The sequence below is a fragment of the Gymnoscopelus braueri genome (assembly GCF_963280865.1).
Source record: "Gymnoscopelus braueri genome assembly, chromosome: 17".
NCBI lineage: Eukaryota > Metazoa > Chordata > Actinopteri > Myctophiformes > Myctophidae > Gymnoscopelus > Gymnoscopelus braueri.
The window spans coordinates 7,228,063-7,240,284 of NC_137617.1; the positions used below are offsets into that span (position 1 = coordinate 7,228,063).

At 40.3% G+C, this 12,222-nt stretch overlaps 2 protein-coding genes across 6 annotated transcripts in view; both read left to right on the plus strand.

Annotated features, from left to right (window-relative positions):
• Positions 1-12,222, plus strand: part of LOC308104040 (uncharacterized protein) — a 383,068-nt gene that overhangs the window by 210,764 nt on the left and 160,082 nt on the right. The gene's annotated exons all lie outside the window — the stretch shown is intronic.
• Positions 1-12,222, plus strand: part of antxr1c (ANTXR cell adhesion molecule 1c) — a gene marked incomplete at its 3' end in the record, with an annotated part of 72,473 nt that overhangs the window by 24,869 nt on the left and 35,382 nt on the right. The window contains exons 2-4 of the mRNA XM_080454737.1: positions 5,374-5,445; positions 9,781-9,852; positions 12,109-12,190. Coding sequence (XP_080310863.1) covers positions 5,374-5,445; positions 9,781-9,852; positions 12,109-12,190 — 226 coding nt within the window. The remainder of the gene's footprint in view (positions 1-5,373; positions 5,446-9,780; positions 9,853-12,108; positions 12,191-12,222) is intronic.

Below are 12,222 nucleotides of genomic sequence, written 5' to 3' on the forward strand. Positions count from 1 at the left end.
GAGATCAAAAACAAGAGAGCAACAGAAGGCCAGACAAGTTATCTACATATTTACAAATTACCTGAGATAATAAAAAAAACTAAAGAACTAAACTAAGGTGCCTGAGCATAGCAGCAATGTATTGTATACTGTGCATGTTATACTTATACTGTGCATGATAGACAAGTATAACATGCACAGTATACAATACATTGCTGCTATGCTCAGGCACCTTAGTTAGTTAGTTAGTTGATTTTGGTGATCATATTATGTCCCTATACATTTCAACTGCAAACCATATTATCTCAAAATCTAATGGCCAGATTGCACATCATTTGAGTGATCCCATTGCTTTTCCTGTAGCTAGTCTTGTTGTCCCCATTCTGGGACACACTGCATTCAGCAAAAATAGCCATTCCAGAAGCTCACAACGCGTCGCAAAATATGATGCATTGTGGGCTTGTAGATCGACTACATTCACCAAAAATATTAAGTGTAAAGCGCAGTGGTGGAAAAAGTACTCAAATGTTTAAGTAAAAGTATCTATCAATACTGCAATGTAGAAATACTAAGCAGAGGTGGACTCAACCCCAGTACTTGAGTAAGAGTACAGATACTCCTGGTAAAATTTACTCCACTACAAGTCAAAGTAGCCCAGTCAAAATATTACTCAAGTAAGAGTAAAAAGTAATTGCTTTTAAATATACTTCAAAAGAGCATTCTTTGAAAAATACAAGTAAAAGTAAGAGTACATTTCTTAATTTTCATATTAATGAATTGCTGTAATGTTTTCACAATGAATGTATAGGACCTTGTAACTCTTGTTTCAGAGAAGTAACTCTCTAAAACCACCTACACTGCATGCAACGATGTGCTTGTAGAACCACCACGTAATACAAAGCCTACAGAAACACAGAAATGATTGAGGAACCAGAACTTAATACTTTTACTCCTATACACCCATACACGATGTAACAAAGAGCCTAGAGGCAAGTTGAGGGGGAAGCCAGAAACATGGCTAGTGTGAGAGCAGAAGTGTGGTCTTCCCTAAAATTGCATTTTAGGGAAGAAAAAACGTTGCTTCTGGAGGTCCTTGGCACAAAAACATTTTCAGATGGGGGTCCGTGGCCAAACCTATACTGTATCAATTTGGGGGTCCTTGACACGAAAGAAGTTTGAGAACCACTGCCACAGACAGCAGCTGCAAAACAGCACCTTCTCCGTTCAAAATGAACATTGCTCGCACATATGGAACATATTGCATCAGTCTGCCCACCTCGTTACCACGGTTACCCAGTGACACACTGTACGCTTCCTGCCCTCTTTATGTCACTTTATTTTCAGCCAGATGTGTTTCTTCTCTCATTCTTCCCTTGTAACTCCTCTCTGTTTGGATCCATTTCACCTATACCCAGTGGTGGAAAAAGTACTCAAATGTTTTACTTAAGTAAAAGTATCAATACTGCAATGTAGAAGTACTCTGTTACAAGTAAAACTCTGGTGTTCAAAATTTACTTGAGTAATAGTACAAAAGTATTGGTATCAAAATGTACTTAAAGTACCGAAAGTAAAAGTGCTGAAATGTTTGAAAATAGCAGATCTACAAGCTCACAACGCGTTGCGATGCGACGCGTTGTGAGCTTGTAGATCTGCTATTTTTAAATAGCCTAGGTATAACATAGGACTAAAGTGGTTAATGTATGTTTTATAATGTAATAATAATGTATATCTGCAAAGTAACTAGTAACTAGTTTTCAAATAATTTTTGTGGAGTAAAAGTACAATGTTAGCCTCTGAGATGTAGTGGAGTAGAAGTAAAAGTACTGAAAATTTAAAATACTCCAGTAAAGTAAAAAAAAAAAACTCAAAATTGTACTTAAGTACAGTAGTAGAGTAAATTGACTTAGTTTCTTTACACCACTGCATTTCACCTGTACCACCTCAACAGACTTTATGAAAGAAACACAAGAAACATGGAAAGAATTTAGAATCTGTTTTTGATTTCAACAGAGGTAGTGGAGTCATCTTTATAAGCTTGAGTACAAGCCAAAGAAGATGAGATTAAATAGACCGGAGATTAATTTCACAGGAAGAATTAAAGCTTCTGACTCCCAAGGCTGGGAAAACTGTCTCCTTCCGTTTATTTAGTCTGCAAAAGAGAACAGATTTAAACAGAGTGTATATAACTGGAAACAGTAATCAAGTACATTTTCTTGAGTACTGTACTTACATTTCTGACAATTTCTGAAGATTTACTTGGTAATTTTCACTTTTGAATACTTGAGTATTTACTTGAGTAAGTGGTGAATATTGTCCACCACTGCCTGGGAATGAACCTGAGACAATGTATGTTATGTCTGACTCTGATACATTCTGTTCTCATTTGCTCTTGTTTCGTATAGAGTTTCGTCATATCTTGTACCTTGTAAAGCCATTAGAGAGAGAAACGCTCCAGAGCGGGGCAGTTTAATCTTGCCTTGGTTACTGGCAAGCGTGCACGTTGAAGTAATGTCTTAAAAGCAGCTTTTATAGACCGTTGGTTGTGCAACATGTTCTGTTTCCGTCTTTGAACAGGAGAGTGCATTGAATACATGATAGAAACACCGCTCTAGAGCTTTTGGTTTTCGTATTTTGGAGGAGAAAAGAAGGTCATCAGATTGATAGAAACATTCACCAAAATGTGAACGTGTGTCTTTGTTCCGTTGACCGATTAATTGATTTTGACAATAATCACTCGTTACTGTAGGCTTTACATCCAACCCATCAAAGAGCTCTCATTCCAGTGAAATATCAACTCTGGTGGAAGAGCAGATGAAATATTTATAAATTTAACACTTAGGCCTATTCAAGAGAGTTGGTGCTGAACTATCCTATAAGTTATTTGTTTTCCTCAAAAACTGCCCAAAGTTAGCCTACAGTACAGTTGTCTAACTGAGTGAGAAAATTGCCATTACACCGGCTATAATAGAATCCTCAAGAATACGACTTGCTCAGCGCTATGCTGTCAATGCATACAGTATGCCATTCCCAAGGAGTAACATTTTGGGGAGCACTCGTTTTGGTTCACTCAACGTGCTGCATATGTGCAAGATTTTACAGCAAATGCATGATGTTTTAAATCACTTGAGAACAACACTGGCATGGCGTGCCGTCAGCGAGGCCTTGAGGGCGAGCCGCTAGACGAGTGAGTGCCTCCGCCGAACAGCCGACGGCCGATTACGTCGACAAATGCGTCCCAAGTCCAAGTTGGCACGCCGTGGGTGAACCAAAACGTGTCACCCACCCCCTCTTTGTGTCTCAGCCAAACTCTCTCAGACTTACAAATGGATTAACAGGGAGGATTTTGTGTGCCCGGGGTTGTCAAATAAATGATCTCTGTCTGTCATTGGTGTCCAGTTCTTCTGAGCTAGCTTCAGACGCTAACGCAGGCTTAAGATTTACCACAGTCAGTCGGTTCGCTCGTTTCCCATGTGTCATCATGTCTCTGGCTAGCTCATTATAGCTAACGATCACCACCACACACATAATGAAGGCATGGTGTGCACACAAACTGAGACACACACACACATAAATCTGTCTCTCACAACCGTGAGCACACAGAGACACGATTCTGCTGTATATGACTCACGTGAGACATACACACACGCACGAGCGTGCTCCATATCCCCCAGCGGAAATTAATGCAGGTCCATTAGGGACAGCCGTGCAGTGCAGTCTTTTCATTTTCGTCCAGTTTAATGACGGGGGCCCCCCTGGGGGGCGCCAGCATCCATTTCCTCAGCCCTCCGGGACAAGAGGAGGTGCTAACCCCACCTCCTCCCCCAATCACACCACCAGAACCTCCTGTCCTTTCATCTCAACAGCCCTCTGTTTGTCTGTCTGGGTCTTTAATGAAGAGAGCTGGCCAATAGGCGCTACGCACAGCAGCCATATTGGACATAAATTGGGCCTCTTCTTGCTTCACAGGTCTCACCAATTATACTAATTATAGGCTCTGTTCCATTCTGGTCAAACAGAGTCAGGGTGCTGAATATTGTGCATGTTGGCTCGCTGGAAACACTCTGCTACACCAGTGGGTCTCAAAGTGTGGTCCAGGTATCCTCATGGTTCCTTGAGGGCCGGGGTTCCAAATGGCCCCTTACGGGTGTGTAACTCTGAAAGTGTTATGGGGGTCCTTGAAATGAAAAAGTTTGAGAACCACTGTGCTACACTAAATGGAACATAGTCTTAATTAGTATAATTGGTAAGACTTGTGAAGGAAGTAAGGAAGAGGCCCAGTTTTTCCCAATATGGCTGCTGTACATAGAGCCTATTGATTTGTGGTTGCACCCACCCTGGTGCTTAATACTACCCCAGTGGTTCGCAACCTGTTTGCCGGGGCCCAATGGTGGGCCACGAGGCTATTGCAAGTGGACCCCTAAATAACTGGCAAAGAACTATGATTTTTTTATGATAATACAACATTAATATTAAACAAAATAGGGCCACGAACACGAGATATTCAACTGATCCATGAAAGTTTGGGAACCACTTTGCTACACAAAATACTAAGTACAACACATTTCATTTAACTCCCGAGTGCACAAAATGTAACCAAGGGTCCATTTGGTTACATTTGCATCCATTACAAATGGATACATGATCAATGGTTGTCAAAATGATGTGTCTTGTCTACATGCCTGCTTATCCATCATTATTTCTGTCTGAAAGTGCCACATTATCCCTGCAGTAAAAAAAAACGATGCGCAGGTTAATGCCCCACATTTAATGCCCAGAAAGTTAATGCCCCACTATTAATGCAAAATGTAATGATCCATTCATAGCTATCCAGTGCCTTCTGTTTTACATTTTATTCGTTAGTTGTATTTAATGAAAATGTTATGTCATATTTTAATGCCTTAACTTTGGCCCTACTGACTAAAATCTAAAGCCTAATGTTTTTCTGTAGAACATATTGTTAAAGCCCCCAGTTCAAAGAAAAGAAAGAAAAACTTGGACTTTTAACTGAAATGATTCTTCTTAAGAGATGCTACTGAGTTTAGCAAGTCACTATGTGGTGTTGTGAAAAGTGGGGCTTTACACAAGTTAACATCCTACAGTGTTCAGTATGTTGTTTTTTATACATAAATATGTGTAGGCAAATGTTAATTAAGATATTTAACCACTTAAGCCCTATTTTATGCTTTGTCGCACGACAGTGACGCGCAAAAGTGTGTGAGAATAGTTGATGAACAAGCTCACAATGAGTTGCACTGCGATGTATCGCTATTTATTTTTTTATTTTAGAATATTTTTGAAACATTTTACCTATGATAGCATGCCCAAATTAGAAACTCCAGGTTGAAAGTGGTTATATGAATAATATATATTATTTTTTTGTCATCCGTCTTTCAGGTCTGGCAGTGTCAAGAACCACTGGGATGAAATCTACTACTTTGTGGAGAACCTAGCAATGAAGTTCAAGAGGTAAGAGATCCTTCACAACAACATTTGAACAAACATGTTGAACCGTCTCTCTAAATCCTTGGACTATTCGTTAAACCTCCCATTGTGGGGAATGTTTTTCTGAAGGTAAATACCCACAGTAGTCTCTGGTCCTATAACTTCCATGGAGCCCTGGGGTGATCTTAAAGAGAAACCCAGGCCTGACGCACATCACTCACTCTGGTCAAAAAACAGCATCCTCTGTCCCTGGAGCCACAGCTAGCCATATGCTAACTCGCTCAGTGTAACAGACTTAATGCTCTGACTGTACCGCATGTGACCGGCTCTACTGTAAACAGTTGGATGCTGCTTGTGTCTCTCTTCGGAGGAAATAGAAGCAAAGTAAAAATATTCATATTTGGCTGGTCTTCGGTGACATTGGATTTTAAGAAAATAATATGAGGCTTTAGTCCATTTCACCTGTAAATGATGAATGATTTGCACAAACGTCCTTTAAAAAATATCTATGTAGCTTCCAAGACACATTCTACAAGTTCCAAATCTAGGAGTTTGATGTCACACAATCTCAATTGCTAACAGCCTGTCAAGATTCTTACCCTGGGCCTGGACCCCTGGCGTAGTGGTCCAGGCACGTAAGCTCTAAAGCAGCCTGACAGCGCATCGCGGGTTTGAGTCCCAAATCCCGACAGCCTTTGCTGCATGTCACCCCGCATCTCTCTCCCCATTTCCTGTCAGCCCACTATCCTATCCTATCAATAAAGGCATAAAAGCCAATAAATAAATCATTAAAAAAATAGATCCTTACCCTGATCTTAACTACACCACTCCATAACTAGGGTTAAGTAAGTAAGTAGGTATAAGTCGAAGTGGCTTATTGTCGGTATCGGCCCGAGAACGAGGGAGTCTATCCCCTTTTCAATACGCTAGACCCCTGGGAGATGGATTGCTGAGGTGGAGCGCAACACCTACCGTCAGCTCCCATGCAGCTACTTTACCTACCGCACTACTTAGTTACCCAAGCCCTGCTTCTCATATGCTGAGTTGGCGGTGCCCGGGATTGAACCCAGGGCCCAGACACATTCCAGACTAATTCTCTAACCTAATGTAAAAACGTAACCATCTCTACTTTACCTCATACCTAAACCATCTCTAAATGTGTTTCTCTTCCACAATCTTCAAACGCTACAGAGAGAGAAAAATGTAACTCACAATTTATCTAAAAACATGTATTTCTCCTACTGGGAATTGAACCAAGTACCATTGCTATTCTTCACATTACGATTACCAGAACACCAAACAAACCAACTATGAATTATGGGTATTTTAGTGCCGGTTCACATCAATCAAACCTGTTTTTGCCAGAGTGCTCTGTCAGTCTGGTGCTTGTTTATGCGAGAAAGATGATAAATTCACACATTCAAATCAAATGGAGCCATTACAACTAAAAATCTAATCAACTACTGACAGCAATGACAAACATATTATCCAGGAAACATTTTGCTAGCTATATTCATGTACAACAGATGGCATGGATTTGAAGTGATGTGATGTGGGTGGTATTGTTTTGTTTATAAAGCCACAACAGCACCTGCATCTTCATGACACAAAGTCCATGTGGAGAAACCAGCCTGCAACATTCTGCCTTTAAAGTCCCTGTTTCCATCCAAACAAGTGTGAGCTTCAAACAGCACAGATCAACATAAACATACCCTGCTCCGCAAACAATGTGACACATTCTCAACTTCACAGAGAGAGAGAGAGAAAGAGAGACACAGACAGGGAGAGAGTCCGCTTGCATGCATTTTTATGTGTGATCATGCATTCGTGTGATCAAGCATTGTGTGTGTGTGTGTGTGTGTGTGTGTGTGTGTGTGTGTGTGTGTGTGTGTGTGTGTGTGTGTGTGTGTGTGTGTGTGTGTGTGTGTGTGTGTGTGTGTGTGTGTGTGTGTGTGTGTGCGTGCGTGCGTGTGTGCGTGTACGCTGCATGCGTGTATGTTCAAGCATGAATTTGTGTGCTTGGTTTTCGAAAATACATTTGTGTGTGTGTGACTGTGTGTGTGTGTGTGTGTGTGTGTGTGTGTGTGTGTGTGTGTGTGTGTGTGTGTGTGTGTGTGTGTGTGTGTGTGTGTGTGTGTGTGTGTGTGTGTGTGTGTGTGTGTGTGTGCGCATGCACTACGCAGCATGTGCAGCACTAATCCTGTATCTTTGAAGTGAATGTGTTTAATTATTTGCCTGTATCCAAATCATTTCTCATTTTCACCAGAAAACAAACTTTTTTTTGGGTCCACATCTAAAGCATGACAGTTATATATCAAGTGGTTTATAGTCACTGTCAAGCTGGCTGGGGACAACATGGCTGCCAAAACTCAAACCTCAAGTCACCACAAATCCACATCTCTGTGACTCACTGTCTTGCTGGATTTATTTATGGACTGTGTACAAAACAACCCAAGAAAATATGTAAAGAAAAGTAGAGCAGGTTTAGAATGACAAATCCAATAAAATAACAATTCCTATAATTGGAAAATGTAACTCTTGCTCTCAACCCACTTAACGTAAACTGAACCTGAGTTGGCTTTTAACTTGGAACATTTTCTTCAGTCTACACCAAATCCCTAAAAATAGCTGATCTGCAAGCCTACAACGCGTCGCTTTGCGACACGTTGTAGGCTTGAAGATTTATATTTTTTTGTTAATGTTCCCCCTAGAATGTTGATGCTGCGGTACAACTGGTTAACACATTGTCTGGAATTTCAAAATACAAGTCAATTCAAGCCCTTTCCCTGTAAAGCAGTTATCACTGGTATGTGAGTGCTAAAAGCCAGGTGTTTTTGTTATTGTGGATTTCACTGCAACTGTACAGTCAAATCTGCTTCATTTTTACACATGGAGTTAAAGCTGCAATACGTAATTTACCATACAGATGTACTATATTGTATTAACTCTACCGTACTGATGTATTAGTTCAGTTGTATTGTATTAACATACTCTACCATACAGATTGGCTAAAATAACATTTTATTCATTAAGATACAGTAAGCTACAGATTGCAGCTTTAAATTAAGAGTCAGGATTTTATGGTGCGCAAAAGTGACCAGGTTTAATGGCTCATATCATACAGTATCAATAAAAAGTAAATGCTACTACTACTACTACTACTACACTTCTTCTGGGAGAGGGAAAATATTTTCACTATTTCTGCAGTTTCTGCACATTGGTTCAACTGGGTTGAACCAAAAGTCAGGCAGTAATAACATCTGAGTCTGAGGTCTCAAGTAAAATGGGTAAAATTGAGGTTGTAATTTGTGTTGGAAGAAGATTTATTGAAATGCCAGTCAAATATAAGTAAATAACACTGTGGCAATGCAGTATCAATATTATATCAATATAAGACTATATATCTAGATATCTTTTCAATAGAATATCGTGATATAGCATAAGTGTGATCTTTTCTTAGTTTTAACGGCTGCATTCTAGTATTTATCGTTACCCACTTAGTTGTTATATAGGTATTACTGAATTGCCATGTGGGCGTAACATCCGGATTTGATTGGCCAAATCCGGTCACAAACGGGTTACAAACATTACATCTGGATTTGATTGACCAAGCTACGCGTGGCGTTGTGCTCTGCTACCTCGCTGCCTGAAAATGTGTATAAGGCTGCCCTGAACATCTATATCAAATATCTCATTGTGTATATTATTTTGTGAAAGTAACAATAGTCATCCCCACACTAACATCACAATATCAGTACTCAAATGTTTTACTTAAGTAAAAGTATCAGTTATGCAACGTAGAAGTACTCTGTTACAAGTGAAAGTCTGGAATAAAAAATGTACTTGAGTAAAAGTACAAGAGTATTGGTTTCAAAATGTACTTAAAGTACCAAAAGTAAAAGTACTAAAATGTTTGAAAATAGCAGATCTACAAGGCTATTTTCAAATAGCCTAGGTATAAAATAGGGCTAAAGTGGTTAATGTATGTTTTATAATGTAATAATTTATATCTGAAAAGTAACATTCAATTTAGCTGCTGCGGCTTATACTCAGGTGCGGCTTATAGTGCGAAAATTACGGTAGTAACTAAAGTTGTCTGATAATTGTAGTGGAGTAAAAGTACAATATTTGCCTCTGAGATGTAGTGGAGTAGAAGTAAAAGTATAGACAATTGGAAATACTCCAGTAGAGTAAAAGTACCTCAAAATTGCACTTAAATACAGTACTTGAGTAAATTTGATTTTGTGATATTTGATTTTGTCCATACTGCCCAGACCTACTGTAAATAAACTGGATGGTTGACCAGTCTGGTATAATGTGTTCTTGTTGTTTATTTATTTGTTTGTTTGTTTGTTTCAGCCCCATGTTGAGGATGTCCTTCATCACGTTCTCCTCCAGAGCATCCGTCATCATGAAACTGACAGAGAACAGGTAAACACATCACAGATGCTGTCACAAATGCGGACATGGCAGAGACAACAGTCAGAGCACAAACCTATCCAAACCTATCCAGGCCATTGGCCAGCCCAGGGGTCCTTGAGGGGGTTCCAGGTGGTCCCCAGCAAAATGTGTTATTATAGCGTCACAATAATTTGAACCACTTTAACCTTTTGTACTTTGGCTATTTTTGGAAAAGTTTGAAATTTTGTGCAAACCTTTGAATATATATTTTTAAGCGAACATTTGTAACTCAAATCTTTGCTTCTGGGGGTCCCTGGAACAAAATATCTGAGATGGGGGTCAGCGGCCAAATGTATTTCATTTTGGGGGTCCTTGACATGAAAAAGTTCAAGAACCACTGATCTAGGCAACCCCAAAAATAAAGTCACCCCCCAACATACACAGTCAAATCCTGAATGTTCAAATTAACCACATGAACCCTAGCTTCCCTATTCTGGCTCAAACATTTGGCAAAAATAGCAGATCTACTGTACAAGCAGATCACAACACATTTGGTGTAGAGAGAAAATAAGGTCTTGTATAAAACCTTGGACAAAGAATTCAGTATAGGGTTTAAGTGGTCAACACAAAGAGTCCATTTGGTTAGATGTGTAGGCCTACACCCCACGAGTAAAACAATGAATCCAGGATTTTACTGTGTAAGGACCTCAAGTTTGAGTCTGACAAATTACCCAGAATTCCACACAGACGCTAACGAAACAGCCCGTCAGCGTTGACATTGAGCTGGCGTCCCTGTTGCGGGTTTTGTCGAGCGCGTTCCGCTGACAACGTGCAAGTTTGACAAATGCCTTAGCGCCCATGACAGTCACATCTATAACCAGAAAACCCACTTCCCCTGGATCTGGAGAACCGAACCGCACAGAACTATAGTGGGCAAAAAAAAAAAAAAGCATGTTCTCGTGCTGGGCCTGTCCCTGTAACCAATCGTAGTAGCAACACAATCTGTGTGAAAAGTCTGAAATAAATTCATACAGTAGTATTCCATCACTGACATCTTGGTGGCAAACAGTGGTGTCAATGTACAGATTATAGATTTTTGGGATATTCTACTGTTTAGACTGGTTTACCTATGTTCCTACAGTAGATTACAATTTCTATGCATTTGATGTATTACCTCGTGTTGTCCTTGTTTACTGTAAATCGCTCTGGATTAAGAGCGTCTGCTAAATGCATAAATTGTAACCAAGTAACAGGTGATTATCATTAAAAGATGATCATAGCCTTACTCATCATCATCATAGCATTACTGTTGACAGAGGCCTTATGCCATATTGTATGATAAAACAGCATGAGAATTCTATGAATTACGCTTCATGCGTGTCACTTGTCTTTTGGTCTATAAAGTACATTAATACCGTAGATCCTGTTCTAACGACCATGTGAAAGATGAAATGAGCATGTCATCCACTATAACATAATAGACTTGAATGGCTTGTCATTTTTTCTTCAGCACATGGAAACTGTCCACAAAGAACACCTGTGTAGGCAGCGCTTCTCAAGGCATATGTCTGAGGAATAATATTTAGGAAAAGTGCCATCTGTTGCAGGATATATTGGACACATTCTCATGTGTGAAACAAATCAACAGAGACAGGGGCTTCATCCCACATACTATGCATCGGTTCATTCCGAGCCCACCCTGAGCTGAGTGGCTGGAACATCTTGGAGTGCCTTTTGGAAATCTGTACATCCAGTCACCTGTTAGCCTGGTATCCAGCCTGATTCACTACGTTCTGCTTTTTTCTCTCTCACTTCGCTTATCAGTCTGGCCAGCCTCCTATTTGACTCGTATTTCAATTACGTAAGCAAGTCAGGAAGTGACTCGAGACAACACTGGTCCCCCCCCCCCACAAGACCAATCAGAAGCCACGAGTCGTTTTCACTCGTGCTGTGCATAGACATAGGAGGCTTTGCAGTCTGTATAGCGAGTGAGAAAAAGAAATCCGCCTGGCGTAGCGAAGCAGTCTGGACCCCAGGCTAGTCACCTGTAGCCTTATGCCTTATTCATACTTCGTCGTCGACGTTCGGTGCGATCAAAATCACAGTCACAGTCAGGATTACATAATCTGCCACTCAGTGAGATGCATAGGAAGGGATGTTTGTGCATCTCTGTCTGCGCCCCCAGAGGTTTTCATCATTCAGTCATTGTATTGGTTCTTTCAACACGTTGCCTACCTACTGTTTATTTCCTATCAACGCTTTTCCTACTGTGTTTTCTTTGTACAGAGTGGATATCAGGAAAGGGTTGAACGCTTTGAAAAGAGAGATCCCAGGAGGAGACACCTTCATGAACCTGGGACTGGAGAGGGTAGGTCTTCATCTCTGTTCATCAATGATAGA